The 20,545-nt window shown below is 28.0% G+C and overlaps 1 protein-coding gene across 4 annotated transcripts in view; it reads left to right on the forward strand.

Moving 5' to 3' along the window:
* Window positions 1–19,923, forward strand: part of LOC142326842 (CYFIP-related Rac1 interactor B) — a 57,238-nt gene extending 37,315 nt beyond the window's left edge. For 2 of the 4 annotated variants that reach the window (XM_075369576.1, XM_075369578.1), the window contains exons 2-8: window positions 1,210–1,388; window positions 1,950–2,174; window positions 6,458–6,594; window positions 8,966–9,172; window positions 9,856–9,935; window positions 12,788–12,985; window positions 16,516–18,033. In XM_075369576.1, coding sequence (XP_075225691.1) covers window positions 1,304–1,388; window positions 1,950–2,174; window positions 6,458–6,594; window positions 8,966–9,172; window positions 9,856–9,935; window positions 12,788–12,985; window positions 16,516–16,582 — 999 coding nt within the window. In that variant the 5' untranslated portion in view covers window positions 1,210–1,303 and the 3' untranslated portion in view covers window positions 16,583–18,033. Of the gene's footprint in view, window positions 1–128; window positions 340–1,209; window positions 1,389–1,949; window positions 2,175–6,457; window positions 6,595–8,965; window positions 9,173–9,855; window positions 9,936–12,787; window positions 12,986–16,515; window positions 18,034–19,340 lie in introns of those variants that run through there. The other 2 variants (XM_075369579.1, XM_075369577.1) reach the window with 2 other exon arrangements.
* The last annotated feature ends 622 nt before the right edge of the window (window positions 19,924–20,545 follow it).

The following is a 20,545-nucleotide window of genomic DNA, read 5'->3' on the forward strand; positions in this document are numbered from 1 at the left end:
AGGCATATTTAACCATGTGAGTATAGTTATTTAACTTATCTTTACTTTTCCCAGGATCAATTGGCTTGTAATACTCTGCCAAATTTTAGCAAATTTTCCGCTCTGTGGTTTTAGGTCAGTCTGCCCTTTGATCAACTATTACTAAATTCTAATGGTCAAAATTCATCATTTGCAACTGTGTTTGAATCAAATTATCAGTAACTACAGCTGCATTTAAGTGGATTTGACTTTAGTTCAGCAGCATCACAGGTCAGTTGTTATTCCAGTTGAGCAATACCAATATATTAAAGACACAACCAGTGGATTATTGATTTCAATCTAGACACACATTGTGAGAAGGTAATTGTTTGCTGCCAGAAATTTATTGTTGTTTAGTGGTATTTTATAAATTGTTTAAAAATTAAACAATCACAATTAAAACAATTTATCAGTTATTTTATAAATTGTTGTGTTTTTTAAGTTGCAAAGTTGGGCTTTTTATTTAATAATTGCAAATGAATTAAAAAAAAAAACTGTAAATATTCAGAAAATAATGAAAATTGTCGACTTCTCTGTTCAACAAATCGATCATATTCATTACATGTGTAATGTTGCGTACTTATTTAGTCATACAGTTAAAACATTATTTGACAATGTGCTGTTCCAAAGCAATGACACTTATGTATCAATTGCTTAATTTTTTCAATTAAAAAATATTCAGTAATTTTATATACATCTTTGAATTCACTAATTTCAGCATTTTCCTCTTTTCTCATTTCCTCCCTTGTAGGCTGATTTGTGGATTTTATATAAAGTAGTTTTTATATATGAATTGGTGGTTGTGATTTTTTTATATCAAGGTGGCTATTGCCATGTTACAACATTTCATAACAATGGTAAGAGCTGAATTAACCATTTTAATTTGAGGATCTGAAATATTGGATTGTTTATTTTAACATTGTAAAACTGATGTATTGAATTTTTTTTTTTATCTTAAACATATAAGATTTTTATCAGATAGTGTAACATTATTATTCATTAGTATTATTATCAAAGTGATATGTTAAACATTTTTTAATATTATAATAGATTTCTTTTACTGTTTTTTGTGTGCAAGGTTCTTTAAACTGCTATTCACTTGGACAAAATTAATAATCCCTTTATTTTACGCTACTTCTGTGATTGAATAGATTATATTCTTTTCTTAAATTTCACTGATTTGGTTTGCAGGTTAAAATGGTGTTTATTATGAGAGCACTTTATTAATAAATTATTTGTAATAGTTTATTTTTAACATTACATCATATTGAATGTGTTGTGAAAGATGGGAAAACTATTGAGCTTACTAGCAAGGGATGATTCAAATTGTTGCTCTCCACAGAAGTATGATGTTTTTTTAGATTTTGAGAGTAAGTATATTTAAAATTCTTTTCTTAATATTATTACGTTTAAAATGACATTTATAAAATACTAGTGTTATATTATCTTTAATAAAGAGCATTTAAAACTTAAAAAAATTGTTTCTGAATTTTTAAATGTTGATGATTTTGAAGAATTTTACTGTTCATAAACATGAAATTAAGGTTTATGCTTACTGCTCATAAACATGATAAAAAATAGGTTAAGGTTTTTACTCTTAAAGTCTAGTAAGATACAGATATAGAGTTTTCTGTATATCTAGTCAGTAGTTCCATCAAACCTGCACTTTAAACCTAAAACTTGCATTTTTTATTTATACAACTTGCAGCAAAAACCTGTCTTCACACATTGTGATGTATAAGTAAGTATTTTAATTGAATATCAATTAACTGATATAACATGGATATTCAAACCCAGTTAAAAGTAACAATATCAGTTACACAACTTATCAGTTAATAGTGGATTTTTATTGGGTTTGGAGAAGGTTCCTGCAACAATACAAAACATATGTGGAAATGTTTTTTCTATACTGGGTGATATATGTTTTTTAGATGCTCAACCAACAGAAGGTGAACGTGAAGTGTTTGAAGAAGTACAACATGTTATGTCGAGCGCAGAAACTATATTAGAGGAACTGGCTGTGTATAAAGGAGCTGGTCGTGAAATACGTGAAGCTATATCTTCTCCCACTGAAGAAACTCAACACAGAGCATGGGTTACTGTTGTACCACTAGTCACTAAATTAAAAAGATTTTTTGATTTCTCATTAGAACTAGGTAAGTAACTCAGATACCATGAGTATTATTATTGTTATAAGTGGATGCTTATCTCATTTATTTTAATTTAATATGTTTCATTTTGAGATTTAGTACAAGTTATGATTTGCTGATCCAGCTCAGTTAATTAATTCTACAGGACATTCTCTCCTACCAACCTATCAATTTCTATATATCTTTATACAGTAGCATACAGATTAATCCAGACTGAGATGTTATTTAATAAAAAAGTAACGTTATTTAAAAAAAAAATCATACTAGTACAATTTGTGAATGTCTAATAATTAATGTGTCCTTGATTCTTAATTACTTTATGCATACAGTTTGGCAGCATCGATTCAGCAAGTGTACTACACATTTTTTTGATTTTTCATCATGAAACCATACCAATATTTTGGTATGGTTTCATGATGCACCAAGAAACCATACCAATATTTTGGTATGGTTTCATGATGCACCAAGAAACCATACCAATATTTTGGTATGGTTTCTTGATTATTGGCATGGCATAGTGAGGTCAGTTTTTGCGGTACAATTCATTTTTGAGAGTCGTTTTTTTTTACTATTACCCTAAGATTTTCAGTTGGGTTTAAGTCTGGGTACTTGTCTGGCCATGGGAGCACTTCAGTGTTTTGTTCTTTGAAAACTTTTCCACTTCTGACTGTATAGCATGGCGCCAAATCTTGTTGGAACACTCTGTTGCCTTGTGGGAATTAGGTTGGAAGTTTTCACAACCCTTTCCTTCAGAATCTTGATATATCCATCTCTTTTCAACATATCATCTATGAAAGTAATAAATAAAGACTTCAAATATGAAACAACCCCAAGACATTATGTTCTGGGAATGTTTAACCGACTCTTGGATATGAGCTGGTGATGTATTTTCATGTTTTTCTAACGCACCCTTTGCCCCTGAATGTAAAAATGTGACTCATGAAAAAACATAATATATGTTCAGTCTTCTTTAGTCCAGTTATCATGTGCTTTGGTTAACAAGAGCCATTTCTTTTGCATATTGCTGAAGTGAAAAGCTGCTTTTTAGCTGGGCATCCGGCTGCAAGAAATCAGCGTCTAACAGTTGTCAAGTGTAACTCTGTCACTGGCTGCTAATTCTCGATTTAAGTCTGCTGCTGATAATTTTGGATAAGTTTGGTTTTTCTTACTAATAACTGATCCTGTGTCAGAGTAGTTTTTCTTTTACAGCCACATTTGCCTTTCCTTTGAGGTGAAAAGGAATGAGTTCTTTAAATTGTTTTAAAATTGCTGATCTCCATGGCAGAGAGGTAGCATCTCAGACTTTCATCAAGAGGTCCTGGGTTTGAATCCTGGTCAGGAAAGTCATATTTCATATATTATGAAATTTCCATTTCATATTCTCAAGTATAAGCTTCAAGCTTATATGATGAAATAATGATCCAAAGAAAAGAAAAAAATAACATTCACTATTCCTAGTCCAACACCAAACTCAGAAGCTATTTGTCATTGTGTCATACTGGTACTCTGAAAGAGAAGCAGTTTTCAAACACTTTCTTGAAGTTATGTCCATTATTAAATATCCAAGATAAACATAGTAAAAAATACAAAAATATGATTTTGTAATAAAAAATGAAATAAACTTTAACAAACACTATTTATAACATGAGAATTCCTAAATAACCAAAGAACAATAACCTCGCATTACACAAACAGCTTAAAGAATGGGTGTGGTCAAACAGTATAGCCACAACATAGAAATAAACAAAAGATTCCCTGTGTTCAGATAAATTTGCACACTGCTGGAAATTTATCAGACACTACAAATAACTTAGGAGAATACTGAAAACCTTAATTATCGGAGAAAGATATTTTCTTGTAATTCTTATGCACAATTCATAGTTATTGTCTACATTATATATTTTTTATTTATTTTGTTATATAAGCGATGTGTTTATAAAGTAAAATCTGTTTTGAAATAAATGCAGAACTGAAATATATGAACAAATTTTATTACCTACACATAATAACTACACGTATTTACTACTTTTCTTTTTAGCTGCCTTCAACTTCCACACATTTTTCATAGTGTTACTTCTTCATTCTCTCTTCAAGATATTTGGCTGGCAGTGACTAAATCCATGAAGTAAATCCATTTTTCAATTTGTCGTCATTGTCAAACCTTTGTGTTACAAGCTAATGTTTAAGGTGAAGAAAAATAAAATTATCACTGAGTGTTAAATCAGGGCTATAGGATAGATGATTGAAAATATTCCAACAAAATTTTCCATTCTTCTGATTTTCTGAATGTGGGCTGGCCATTTTCATTTTCTTTTTTTGCAAAAAGAAAATCCTGTGGGATAGCATCTCACATCGTTTGTTTTTTAACTCTTCTAAGATTTTTTAATGTTTCACAATACATATCATCATTCACAGTAGTTCTGTGATCACTAAATTTGACAATCAAGACATCCTCCCAAAAAACAGTAGCCATAAGCTTCTTTACATTCTTGTTTGAACTTCTACATTCTAGGAGACGATGAATGCTGCCATCATATTGACTGCTGCTTTGTCTTGACATTCAAATAAAAAATCCAGGTTTAATCTCCAGTAACAGTGATCAAATATTCATCACCTTCATTTTTGTATTGCCACAAGCATTCTTGTCCTGAAACAAGATGTTTTTCCTTGAGTGTTTATTAATATGTGGCATCCATTTGCCATACACTTTTTCTCATAGCCCAATTTTAAGTCAAAACCTCATAAATGAAAGATTATTATCAAAGGTAATTGTGACACTGTGAAGCACTGGTTTTTTCAAATTTTTTTTGTCTATTATTTTTCAGTCAAGCCATGACTGAAAAATAGTGGCCAGCTGTCAGTGATAACTGACAGCTGGCCACTATATTCTTCATTATGAACATTCATTAACCCTTCTGAAAATGAATGGCACCACAGTCTTATTTTAGTGTTAATAAAAATATTTGGTCCATAACCACCACAAATTTGCCTATGAATCTCACCTGCAGAATTGTTTTTTTTTCCCTAAAATATCAGATTATTCCACATGTTTCACACTACCTGGATCATGAACTGTAGCATTCATTATAAAGGGATGAATATAAACAACTAACTGTAAAATGATTAACTATTGTTGCTAACAGCTGACTATTGATTGAAATAACTGAACTTTGCAAACACGATGGAAAAACACAATGTTAAAAAGATATTTTCACATTGTGAATATCGTGGGAAATTCAAAATGGATCGTACTTTTAAAATGCGCATTTTACATGCATCCAATTACAAAGATCATAATTTTTAAGAATAGTGGAAATTAAATTATGAAGATATTATCATTAAGCATTATTGAGAAATATTCCACTGAATCTTAATTAAAAAATAAAAATAAAAACTTAAGTGTTAATTCATGAACTTTTGGTGATTTGCTCAAAAATTATAAAATTTAAACATTTTTCATCTACGAGGGTTATTTTTTTTCAAGGTCCGATCGGTTGCAAAATAAAAACCCATGCAAAAATCGGATGAACCTTTGTGCATATGTGTTGCGGAGTGTCTCTAGTATGGCCTTCAATTACGCCGCATTACTTCTTTTAGTTCTGAACACGCAGCTAACACGTAAACATGTCTACAACAATAACATCTCCCACCAAGTATGAAGTGCATGCGATAATTTGATTTCTTCAGGCTGAGAGGGCTGAAATTCATTGACGAATAAGTAATGTGTACGGTGAAACTTCAATGAGTGACAGCAAAGTGCGACAATGGTGCAGGAACTTTAAAACAGTACGTACAGATGTTCATGATGCAGGTGGTCAGGGAAGGAAACGAGTGTCAACTTTTTCAAGTTTTCGTTGAGAAGTATTTGAACACCCACCATACAGCCCGGACTTGGTTCCATCCGATTTTCACCTCTTTGCTCACATGAAACGCTAGCTAAGACAACATTTTGGCACAGACATCGAGCTGCAGACCACCGTAGAAACATGGCTGAAAACACAGGCGGCTCCATTCTGTGATGAGGGTATTGGAAAGTTGGTACCATGCTACGACAACTATCTAAATTGGAGTGGCGACTATGAAGAGAAATAGCGTAACTATGTAAGTACTTGTTACAAATAAAAAATTTTTTCATTTCATGACCGATCGGACCTTAAAAAAATAACCCTCGTAGTAATTTAACTTGTCCAAGTTGATTAAAAAAGAAAAATGTTTATATATTGTCAGTTTTTTTCTAGAATGTTGTATTTAGTATTTTAATGCAACTAATTAATGCTTATTATTTTCAGAGGAGGTAGTACCTAAAATTTTAGGTGAATTATGTTCAGGTGCTATGACTCCAACACAGCATCTTGAAACACAACAAGCACTTGTTAAGCAGTTTGCTGAAATATTAGAATTTGTTTTAAAATTTGATGAATATAAGGTAATATCAGTTTACTTGTGTTTTATTTAACATTTTTTATTTATGTTTTTTTACACAAGTGTATTTGTGCTATAATTACTAACTCTCTTTAGGAATCTGAAGACATTTTTGTTGATGAGAGAGCTTGCATTTCTCTAAGAAGCAGATAACCATAATGTAGGTGAGTCGAGTTAGAGATTTCATAGTGGTGACACATGTTACTCTTTGCTCCGTGTTTTTTTGTTTTCACAAGTTTTTTGGCATCTTTTTTCAGTTTGGACACTGGGAAAGTGTTGATTGGTTATTGATACAGTGTTTATAATTTTTACGAGTTTTGGTTTGTGGATTACTTTTCTACATTGAGATAAAGTTTTCTAACCTTAAATGTGTATTAAGAAGGGAGGGCATTTTTGTATTTAATAATTTTTTTAAGTTTCTGATTTCTTGCATTTGAATTATTTATTCTGTTTTTTATAATTTCCGTTTATTTTCATCTGTTTAACTGGTTTGATGCACTTCTCTATTCCTTCCTTTCAACTCTTGTTCAGTATGTATTTTGGATCCTGCAACCTGAACTAATTGCGTCATACATTCTAATCTTTGTCTTCCTGTACAGCTTTTAGCCTTTATACTTCCTTTTAGAATTAAGTTCCTATCTCTGAATGAATTATTATATGACCATTCAGCATTGTCCTTCTTTTTATAACATATTGCTACAAACTTCTTTTCAGTTATTTTACATATAATTAATTTTGTATTCTATTATGCTACTTAATTTTCAACATTCTCATGTAATTATCATGTCATGAGCCTTGTTATTCTGCTTCCTTCCACGTTTCATTAGCATACAGATATTTAAAAAAAATATATATATTTCTACTGCCTAAGTTTGTGATTGGTATGAGCAGATTTCCTTTGTAGATAAAAAAATCACTTCTGCCCCTTGATATAAAGCAGTTTTTATTCAACCAAGTTTGTAATTTTACTAAGCAACAAACTACTTTGTTTTTTGGTATGTTGTATTCTCCATTTTGTTTTAATCTCCCTTTTAATTCATTTCACTTTACTATTTATTTACCTTCCAAGTTAATTTTTCTCTCAGCAGTAAATCTGTAACCATTCATAACATTTTACTCATTTCTAGTCTCAGCCAAAATAATATCTCCAACAAATCTATGTTTTTATGTTTGTTCCTGGACTGTATATTTCACTTTAAATTTTTTTTCTCTTTATTTATTATTTAGTGTTAATATACTTGTGAAAAAATGTTTCAAAACTTAGGATATTTGGAATTCCTTGGCTGCAGCTCTCCAGAATTGGTTTTCGTTGTATAAATACAGATATAATTTAATGAGATAGATCAAGTAAAAAAAAAAAAAAATGCATACAGTAGTACTCTAATTAGTTAATGGTTATGCAGGGAACAAGAGTATACAGAAAGTGAGCTCAGTCACTGTTCTTACTACATGAATGTTTTATTACCTGCAACAGGAACAGTTATAGTAGAGAAACAAGCAAGGGTTACAGTGAGTACAGAACAGGATAAAGTGCAGTGTGAGTATACTGGTAACATCCACTTTTGTCTTTTATAACACTCTTAATTATGATACATGTTGTTTTTGCTTTTAAAGTTAAATATTGTGACACTATGAGCTTGTTCAATATTTGACAATTGGTCTTGTTCTTTTCATAACATTGATTAGCATGTAGTGTTTGTCATTTGTTTTGTATTTCCAAAATGATGGGAGTTTTGATGTGACTGTGGTGCTGGCAGTGATTTTTAATGAGGGAACAAAATGATGTGGGATAAAACAAGGGGATCTTGAACATAGTGATGGCAGTGATAATAATTTTACCATAGAGAAAGAGTACCATAAGGAGAGAGGGGGCTAAAATGAGGAGGTTCTTGAACACAGAAACAATAATGGTAATATTTTTAATGTAGCAGTCTTGAACACAGCAGTGGCATTGATTTTAATATAGGTAAGTTACAATTAGTTATTAGAATACGTTCTCCACTAATAAATAGTCTCTTGAAAACCGCCTGATATAAATATATTAAATTTAAAACCGGCAAGAATAATGAAAAAAATTCTTTGTAAATTATTGTGTGTAAATTCTTTGTGAATTATTTTTATGTTTATAAACTTGATTTTGTTCTTCATTATATGGCATAAGGATAATATTTTGTAAGATAAAACTTTAAAATATTGTAATTATTGCTTTATTTTCTTAATTATATATTTATTATAAAGTGAGCTTTAAGATTTATACGTTTTAAAACTGTATTGAATTATTATGAGATCTGTTTGGAAATTTATTTAGTGATTTTTATTTTATTTGTAAATTTAATTTCTTTTACTTAAAATAAAAAAGTATGTTTGTTTTGTAGATGAAAACTCCAGCAATTCAGAATGACTTAAGTTACTATCGACGTACTGTTAGTAGGATGCGTATCTTTCGTGACCAGGGTGATAATACTTTACCTAGACTACCAGATGTTTCTACCGAAGTTGCGAATCGTATGTCTTTATTTTATGCTCATGCTACACCAATGTTAAAAGTCCTTAGTGAAGCAACTTCACGTTTTGTACAAGAAGTAAGACTAATCATAATTTCATTTATTTTGCACAATCTAGATAGCATGTGCCCTTCTAAAATCACTGGTGTATTATTTGAAACATTTTGGATTGGTTTTGTTTTATTAATAATAGAGGAATATTTCATTAGTTTGAAAGTACATTGGCCAGATGTTCATACAATCTTCATAAACAAAAAAATAATTTTGTATATCACATTAATCTGAAGCATATTGTAGTTTACTGCTTATAATGTGTTTGATTTTATCTGTGGTGTACATAAAAGTAAATTTTTATGATAGAAAACATTATTTTCAGTAAAAAAAAAAACTTATATTGCTTATAGCATCAATTTTATATTGTAGATATTATTTACTATATAGTAGATCAATCTTTTAGATTACTTACATTGCTTACTTCAGTCTGATTTAGAGCTCTGTTTTATATATTGGTTTCAAATAATATCATAGTTATATATTGCTGGCTGCTGTTTTTGTTTTAGCAAATAGCTGGTTGCTGATGAAATTCTATGACAAGTGGCAGCAGTCAGTACAGCTTCAAATATGCAAAATAATTTTTTAAAAGATCTTCAAAGTATTTAAACATTGAATTGAAAGCTAATATCTTATACATACAAAGAAAAAAATGTTTTTATTATTTTTTTTATATCCTTAAATTGTAATTTATTTTCTTTGGTTTTCAGAACACAGAAATTCCTATTGAAAATACCACAGAGACGCTTAGTACAATGGCAAAAGTTTGTTTGCGTATGTTGGAGAGTCCGTAAGTTTTGCTAAATTTATAATTGAAATATGCACACTTTTTTTTTAAGTGTACGTTTAATAAATTGTTAAGGAATGAGATAAAATATTAGTTAAGAAATTGGATGTTATTAAAAAGTATAGTTAAGAAGTATGCAACAATAAATTTTGCAAGGTAGCCTTAATGCTTTTAGTGTAGAAACTTTGTTACAAAGTTAAAAAGAATTCAAACATTAAGTACAGTATATATAAATTAATGTATTCTACGTTGTTCACAGCATTTAGATATTGCATCTTATATTTTTCAGTTCAGTATGTGTTCAATTCAGTGATGGATTATAACCTAAAGAAACTAGAGTGAGGCTTTTGTTAGTTTAAAAAGTACCTGGTGTTTATGAGACCCTTTCTTAGCTTCATCAAAATTTAATTATGATAAAGCTAAGAAATGTAGATAATTGCACTCAATACAGAAATTATGACGATCTTAACAGAAAGTACATATATATTAATAATTAAAAGTTCTAGTTATAAACAGGTTGCCATTTATGTATAGGGTGTGGCTATTAAATAATGAGACTAATGCTGCTACAGAAGAACTGTGCATGCGCCAAATTCGTACAACCAACAGCTGTGTAGTGTGAAGCCCTCTCTTTCAATTGTTGCTACTCCAGTTTCTGTAGATATATTAGTCTGGTCATGGCTTTTTTTTTGGATAACATCTGTTTTTTGTTTTGCCGAAAAAATAAGTGTTTTATTAGAGCAAAGAATTGTGAAATTTCATTTGAAACTTTGAAAAACCGCTACTGAAACTTATCTTTTATTTAAAAAGTATATGGCAATGATTGTTTATGATTGTGTGTGGGTTTTTGAGCGTTTAAGCGTTTCCAAGATGGTCGAGAAAATGATGATGATGTTGAAGATGATGATCAAAATTCAAAGTGATGATGATTGTTTCTTTCGATATTCATGGGATTGTGTACCTTCACTGGGTTCCTGAAGGTCAGACTATTAATCAACATTACTACCTAAGATCCTTGCTTAACTCTGTGAAAAAGTAAGAAAAACATGACTCGAATTGTGGAAGAACAAGTCATGGGCTCTTCATCAGGTCAACATATTGGCTCACACTGCATTGTCTGTCTAGATGTTTCTAGCCAAATATAACATCCCAGTGTTAGAACATCCGCCTTATTTGCCTGACCTGGTACCATGTGACTTTTATCTGTTCCCCAAGGTCAAATCTGCATTAAAAGGAACATGATTTCAGACCGTTGAAGCCTTGAAAGAAAAAGCGGCACACATCATGAAAGAGCTCACAGAAGAAGACTTCCAGCACTGTTTCGAACAATGGAAAATTCACATGGAGCATTGTAGGGATAGAGGAGGAGTGTATACTTAAGGGGATAATAACTAAATATGTATAAATTTAAAATAAAATAATTTATTGCATTAGTTTCATTATTTAATAGCCTCATCTCGTATGCATGTTTTTAAGTTTAGTAATATTAACTACATGATTGTTATGATGTTTGAACAGTTTACAGTGTATGGTATGATAGGGTAGATAATCGTGTAACTGTGAAAATTAGGTCAGATGTTAAAAATGGGCTATAAGTGGTTAAAAATTTAGGCAGTGGTGTTTGTTTACTGAAGGATGAACAAAAAAGTTAAAAAAGACTATGTTACAGTAATGAATGATGAGTTAAAGAAAGAAATGAATGTAAAAGTTCGTGACAATATATGATTTACAGTTTTAGAATTGTTTATTCAGTTTTCTAATATTTCATACTCGATAATTTTCAAGATTTGACAGAGAAACTTGTTTATAAAAAATTGTGAGAAATTAATGCTGAAAATTTTAATAGATATGCACAAGCAGAAACTTGTGGCTTCAAGTCAATACTTTTTGCAGCATTTTGAAAATAAAAGAATGAGTTATTTGACTAAATCATTACTTATGATGAAATCTGGAGATTTCCTTCGCATACATCAAATCAAAACAACAGTAACTGCAATGGTAACACTCGTCACCTCTGAAAACAAAGAACTTTAAGCAAGTATCTTCTGTTCTAAAAATCATAGCCATTGTTTTCTTGTGTACGAAAGACATCTTATTGATTGACTTTATGGAACGTTGACTATTAATGCTGAAAGATATTGTAAAACCCTGATGAAACTTAATTTGATATTCAAAACAAAAAAGGTCAGGTTGTTATCCAATGTTATTTTACTTTTGCATGGTAATACTTGACTTCATGCATTATCTCAAATTGTTGGAAAAATTTGTCTGCAGAATTTTTTGTTATTCACCCTATATCCTTGATCACACTAAGTAATTACCATTTAATTATTCATTTAAAGAAGTGGTCAAATTGCAGTGGTTTGAAAATGACAACAGACTGAAGAACAACATTACTAACTGATTCAAGATACAAACTTTTACAACAATGGATTAAGGAATCTGCTGAAACATTACCAAAACTGTTAAATTAGTATTGATTGAAAAAAAAAATAAAAAAGATTTATAAATTGTTTTTTTGGTTGTAATAAATCACATTATCATCTTTCAGCATTTATTTTTTAATTTAAAAACAAACTTTACTGATCTTATAAATTATTATTTAATTTATATTAAATCATTCCATGATAAAATTGTTTTTTCTAAACTTCTGTGACGCAATAATTATAAATTGTTTTTATTAATCTGACTGTTATTACATTGCTGTGAGGTTCATAACATATTTTTTACATATATTTATAATTTATCTAAATTATGAATTTTTTCTAATGATCCTTTACAGTTTAATATTATTATTCAGGTATAATCATTAAATCTTATTTTTTAAATTGTGTTTTAATATTTTATTTTTACAGTAGTCTGATAGCTCAGTTTCAAAGAGAAGAGACTCAGTTATTCGTTCTAAGGGTAATGGTTGGACTAGTCATACTTTATGATCATGTTCATCCTCATGGTGCTTTTGTGAAAGCTTCTAATGTAGATGTAAAAGGCTGTGTTAAATTACTAAAAGATCAACCAGCTGTGAGATCTGAAGGACTTCTTAATGCTCTTAGGTAATTATAATTTATTTATGTTAAAACAAAATCTGTGATATAAAATTATATATATATATATAATTTTATATATATATATATTATATTTGTAAAGATGATATAATTATTACCCATTCATTTTTAATTTTTTTAAATTTTTGTATTTTAAGTGGTATTCTATGCCATAGTCTTTTTTATCCACTTACAAAAATGTGCATCAGTGATTAATCTAAACTAGTATATTATTAAATGTGGGTTTGGTTATTGGTATTATATCCTTACTTCAATCCCTTGGAAGTAAGGATTGCAGTTAATTATTGAATAATAAATCTGTAAGTATTTATCTGTGATAAATATCTTTGCTTCTAAAGATAAATTTCTGCTCAGGCAAGAATTTGAAGTCATAGTATTTTGAACTATTTAAATCAATCAGCTTGTTTCACTAAATTAATATTTGTCATATCACACTTTGTGGCACTTCACCTGTAGTTTTATTAACTTAATATTAAGTAATACAAAGATAAAAAATAACAAGTTTTCTTTTTTTCTGAAAGTTCAAGGATGCACTTGAAATAAAGGGATTTCTTTTAAGTATTTTATTTTTACATTATGAAACCTAAAGAGTGTATCCCAAATTGAAATGATATTTTTAATTTTCTACCTTTTTTGCGCTAAAACCAGAACAGAGATTTTTATATGCTGTTATTAATAAACATTGAGGTTAAATTATAGAAAAGTACCCACTTGAACAATGCATAAAAATAGTACAAATAACAATATAATAAGTTGATAACGAATTTAAAAAAAAATCATGTTTACTACATCTATGTAGCTACCTACATCATTACTGTCAGAAAAGAAACTGTTACTGCTGTTGCAATTATTATCAGAAGCAGCAAACTAATCTCTCCCTTTCTATTGTTAAATAATATACACTGCATCAACTCAGGTAGGGAATTTGAAAGTGTCTATTAAAAGCAGCCTTTAATGTGTTCAAACAGCCTAACTCTTTTCATTTAAAGTAAAATAAAAACTACAATTTGTAACGTTTACATTTTTTAAAATAATTTATAAAATGTTGCAAAATATGTCTGATTGAGACAGTTAGTATAGATTTACATGGTCACTTCTTGATTAACTGGCTTAAGATTTGATTCCTAGCAGTGATTTGCCTTTTTTTTAATCTGTTATTTTATCCCTTTGATCTTTATTGTGTATCTAACATAACGAAGGCGTACGTCATAAATATAGTGTAGTGGGCTTGTAACAATAGTTTTTAATATTTTCACTGGACAATGAATACACCTTCTACAAGAGTAGTCTATGCTGTTACAGTGTAATGAGCTATTCACTTTACGTTTTAGAATGATTTTCTTTCTCATTAATTTTGTTTATTCTTTTTAACTCCCTACCTAAATTTATAAATAGTGTAATTTTCAAATTTCTCTTAAAATGTGTTTACCAATATCAAAAAATTACTTGGATACAATAATCTTTTAGATGATAATTTTTTTAAGCCACACTATTACCAGAGTAAGTAATATAATATCGTAAGATTTAATATGGGAAATATAAAAGTTGTGTGTGTATGTGCATGCATGCGTGTTTATTTGCTTGTTTCTTAGTAAGACTGTAATGGTAAATTTAATGAAAGCCTACAAGTAAACTTCTAAAAATTCTGTTTTCGTTTGTTAATATTTAAGATAGGGAATTTTATTAATGCTTTAAATGTTTATTAGTTCTTATGAAGGTTCCTCATAACCACTTTCTCAACCCTCATTAATTAGAAGAGAACAGTTAGCATGATCTTTTATCATCTACAGTTACATCTGTTTAATAAAGCATCCAATTGTTTGGATTTAAATGTTGATGTCATTAATGTATTTAGTCATTGGAGTTCTTAATGGCATCTGTGTAATAATCAGTCTGAGATTGAATGTGGCTCACTACTTAGCTGTAATAATTTGTGTCTTTCTTTCCATTTATTTTTTTTCATTTTATCTTAACTCATTATGTATAAATATAAACAAATTAATACTATTCATCAATTTAGCAGCCTCTGCCATTAGAGTCCAATTTTTGAAAGTACTAGACAAGGTAATTAACTAATAAAGCAATGTGACTATTTTATCAATGTAATGAGCAACTGTAGGCTTAAGATTGCATATGATATACTTTCAGTTTTACTCCATTGCCAGTTTCGTTGGTGTATAAAGTTATTAAAAAAATTCAAGTATAATGAACTTATGACTTATTAACAATACTGATTTCTATGGCAGTAATAGAATCTCTGTCCTTCAACCAGAAATTTTCAGCTTTGAATATTGATCAATCAAAGTACTTTTCCACACACTATAAAACTTCCATATTACATTCCCACATATAAGCTTTAAGCTTATATGATGAATTAATCATCTAAAAAATATTTTTTTGAATAATATATTTTCTATCAAATAAAATTTCAAAGATGTATTATAATTTTTGTACCTTCCACTGTTGTTTATTAAAAAAAGTAAAAAAAAAAAAAATTATTCACTACGTGTGAATTAGTATTTATGTTTGTATAAATTTATACAAATAATGGTGTTATGAAAATCTTTCAATCTAAAGAATGTATTGCTAGTAAGTAAAATAAATTTTATTACTATTTTATAAAATAGATAATCTCATTGATTTTTATTTTTTTTAATTTCACGTGTAATCATAAACAAATGGAGAAAGCAAAGCAGTCTTTTTTTAAAATTTAAACTTTATGTAGTTTGATAAATGTGTAGACTACAGCTCAATTATTCTATGAAGATAATGTGTAATTAAACAAAATTGTGTAATTTCTTTATCAATTGAATTAAATTTTTATTTAATTCAATTTAGTGTCATTTAACATAGTCTTATTTATCATATTAAAGCTGTAAATTCCACCACTTCTTTTCAGCACATTATAAGTGAGAAAAATGTCTTCTTTTTGTGTTACATAAACTAAAGCTCTTGGTCTTTGGTTTTATGAATCAGATATTTTAAAAAATAACATATTAGTCCCTTGGTATTTGCATGAAACAGATTGGTCTATCTGTACATCTGTTATTTGTCCAGGTTTGATAGGTTTAATTTTATTTTTAATCTTTTGTAGTTAAAAGGTTCGTTCCTTCTATGTACATGATAAACAGATTTTTTGATTGTAATTTTAGGACAAAAATAGAGATAATACAAAGTGATAAAAAACACAAGTATCACCTAACTTTGTGTCAAGGCACATGTTTGCAATCTATATATCTGATAACTTAGGTTATTTTTAGGTTGTTTTTATTAAGGTTTAGATTTAATGAATTCTCTTGTTTCATGGTATAAAAAAATATAATTCAAATTGTGAGTATGCCTTTTTGAAAACTAATTGTATTTTTGTATTTACTTGTACCCTGTTATAATTTCTTTATTTTCTTTTTCTATATTTTGTTTTTTTTTATAAAAAAAAATTTGTGGATAGTTGTGAGTGTTTATTTGAAAAAATGTTAATACTTGTATATTTATTTTAATATTTACAAACTTTTTTTCAGATATACAACAAAGCACTTAAATGAAGATGCTACACCAAAGCATATTAAAAATTTATTAGCTGCATGATGCTGACATTATAATAAAGTACATCTACATGTTGGTAAAATGCCGATCCATTTTCATCATATTGCATTAGTATTACAGTACTGTTTTATTCATTTTCATCAACATTATTGTAATTATAAGAACATTATCATACGATCACTGCCAGTACTAAAACGCCTTGTGACTAAAGTCAGATACCATGTTACCCTCACCCTTTCCGCTTTCATCCATAAGTTGTAATTGTTGTAAAACTGAATAGATTGTATATTAATGTTACGTGTAGGTATGTTATATATAAGTATATTATGTAAATAATATATTTATATTTATTTTTATGCTATCATTATGGCGATTTAAATTACATTTTAGTTATGGCATCATTAATTTCTTTTTTTTATGACAATTAAAAATTCATGTTATAGATCTGTTATGTTATGTATGATCTCTTATGTTACAGATCTGTTGTGTCCTGATCTGTTTATTTTTTATCAAATGTTGATAGCAATCAGTAGTGGCTGCTCATAAAAGCTTTCAGAAAAATAATTACTTTTATAAAATAATTATTCATTTATTTATGATTTTAATATACCAGGAAATAAAAAATGTCAGTTGTATATAATCAAAATGTACTGTCATGTTGTTAAGACAGTACTGACATGTCTGTTAGTAAAAGTAGTGCTTTGTGAATTAGTTTGGTGTCATTTTAAATACAACTGTAAAATTTCCATCATGTGTTTGATCTCTAAAGTTATGTACTGAATTAATCATAAAGATTTTTTTTTAATATAAAAAAAATTCAGTTATGAGGTTGAAATAAGAATTAAAAGAGATATTTTTAAATTTGTAGACATAAATACACCAAATAAATATATTGGTGTAGTATTACTACATCACCAATAGGTAGTATTGTACTGATGACTGCATGACAATACTTTTCTATATGAATCTTGCTTGGATATTTCATTACACGTTCTATGCCTTTCCTTAGAATGTATGTGTATTAAGTTCTCTTACCACAGGAGCGGCTGGCTGGAAGTCATGTGTTTAATAGTGACAAAAGATTTTGGTCCTGTTTTATTCTTCCTTCAGCATTGTTTATCTGTCAGTGCCAAAACTGCTGTTGACATCATAGTTGTCATTTTCACTTCTGAGAATGACAGGCACATTTAAACACAAAAAGGTTCCCATCTCAAGAAAACTAGGAATAGTATTTACTTGTGTTTTTAATTCAATTACTGCTGTTTATGTAATTTTTTAAATTTATTAAAGCTGCATCATGAATTAAAATATTGTAGTTTATTAAAAGGCAGTAATTTTTGCAGTAGAAACTCCCTAAATTACTTCATAGAAAGTCGTATATAAAAGAATGCATGCTTTAATTGTTTGCATGTGTTTATTGCTGTTTATTTAACATGTGTATAATAAAAACTAAGTTCTGATAGAAAAATCTGTTTTCCATGTAAATTTTTCAAGCCACTATTGAAAGTTTTATTATCATAACTCTTTTCTCACTCTTTGAAATGACAATTGTTTAATTTTTAAAGTTAATATGAATTTTGTTATATTTCAATAAGTTTTGTACATGACTGACAAAAACTGGTTTTATCTTGGTGTTTTGTTACTTTTTTTTTAACTATGTATATCCTCAATGTCTTAAAGATCTGAACAAGTTGAACAAAAAAAATATATTTTGCTCAAAACAAATACAGTTTCATTTTGTTTTAAACTATTATATTATTTTAAATTACATGATTTGTCAGGATATGTATTGATATGTAGATAAAACAGTTATGATATACATGGAGTGGTACTGTCAACATTATTCAATTGAGTAATGTTGACAGTATCACTCAGGTATTAAAGTTATTAAAAAGAAATATAAGTTTTTTTATATAATTTTCATACCAAAATATTAATTTATGTTGTTGGAATAAAGGTTTTCCATAATTAATTGTTTTATTATTTTTATTTAAGTGGATGTATATTATTAATTAAAAAATGTTTATATATATATATATATATATATATATATATGTGTGTGACTATGATGTGTTGTTTCTCTGTATATATATTTTTCTAATAAAAAGTATTAGAAATAAAATTAACTCAGCAATACCTCTCTTCATAACATATCATAGCTGCTCTGTTTTTTTTCTATAAAATTGTATAGTTCACTGTTTAATTAACATTAAAAAAAATCAAGAGCTGTTAACATTCTTGATCTAGCTTCATTCTTTATGAAAAAGTGATGCTGAGAATGAATAAATGTAAATATTATTTTATGGAACAATCTTAATGCAAAGGTGATTTTTATGGTTGAATCATACGAGAGTATTTTTTATTTGATCATGCCTCAAATTAATAAATAAAAAGAAATCAAACATTCTTAAGGTAAAAACTTATCATCGAGACCATTTCTACATTACTCTTTTCATTTTATGTTGTTATTTTTCGGATATTAACTTTTGCATTTAAATCATTTTAATATTTATTTTTAATTTGAATAAAACTTATATTCTATCCTTTGTTTTACGATTAAAAATTAGCTTCATTTGCTTTGTAAATAAACGTAAAATTACCATTAAATTATCAATAAGGTGACTTATTGATAATATCAATAATATATATAATATTATATATTATAATAAAATATATATATATAAATATTAAAAATAAAGATATCAATCAATAAGTCACCTTTTAAGGTATTTAAGAACAATATTTTTTTTTTTATATCACAAATTTGATTTTACTTTTAATGAAATAATTAATGTATTAGGTTGAACTGGATTTTTAATGAATGGATATTCAAATTTCATGTGCAAGGAACATCTATTGAGTTCTTCATTAACTAAACAACATCCTCTATATAAAAACTATTGTTAAAGGCGTGAACAGAACCATTAAAAATATTTTTATTTTTTGTATAACTAGTTTTTCAATTATAAGTGAAATGTTATTTTGCTATCATAGTTTTTTAAATCACAAAAACCTTTTTACTGAGCATAAATGAACAAAGAATGAAATTAAAGTTCATTGAAATAAATGAAATTTCTCTTAGTTAACACCTTTGATCTGCATGTAAAATGTGCTGTCAAGAAATGTTCTTAAGAATGAATGTTTATGTCGTTGAAGGATCCCTTTGCCTAGGTCTGTCTCTCTCTGAATTAAAAAAAGATTCTTTAGATTATAAAGATTCTTTAGTCCTCTTGAATAAATGTATAAATAAATTGCTTTTATCTAATGAAAAATGAGGAGAATAAATAAGTAATTATTTTATCTTTTTGTTTTTTCTCTTTACTACTTCTTATTTTTTAGATTTTTAAGAAAAAAGAAGAGTTTTATGTGATTATATTGCTGCTGCCAACATATAACATTAAAACAGCATTATAGTATTATTTTTAAATAAACTGTGGCATTATTATGTTACGGTATGAGTATTATTATTTTATTTAGACAAAATAGAAGGTATTAAATACAAAAATTTAATAGATACATTGCTAATATTATTTCAAAATTGTTATTTGTAATGTTTCTTAGAAAAATCTCATAAAAACAAACATAGGCGATAAAATGTGATTTTGTGCTGTCTAAGAATATATTGTGAATGTAAGTCCAGTAAAAATTTAAGTTTTTAAGCTAAATTTATACAAATTTAATGGTAAAAATACTACCCAAAATTGCTACTAGATTAGAATATCAGATTTTATATAAATCTGAAGTAGCAAAAAACAGTTAATTAAAATTTTATTTTAAGTATTAAAATAATTATGTTAAGTTTTATTTAACCAATACATATAACCTAAAAATTTTTTTAGAATGGAGAAATTTTTATTTTCCAAAAACTTAACCATATTAGGATAAAAATCATTGTATGAATTTTTGTTTAAGTTTTATCAAACTCTTGTTCATATGTAACTTTTTAAATGTTTTGAATGAAAATTTGTGGTTTAGTATATATTGCATATATAGATAGATAATTTA

This window comes from Lycorma delicatula, chromosome 6 (genome assembly GCF_047948215.1).
Source record: "Lycorma delicatula isolate Av1 chromosome 6, ASM4794821v1, whole genome shotgun sequence".
Classification (NCBI taxonomy): domain Eukaryota; kingdom Metazoa; phylum Arthropoda; class Insecta; order Hemiptera; family Fulgoridae; genus Lycorma; species Lycorma delicatula.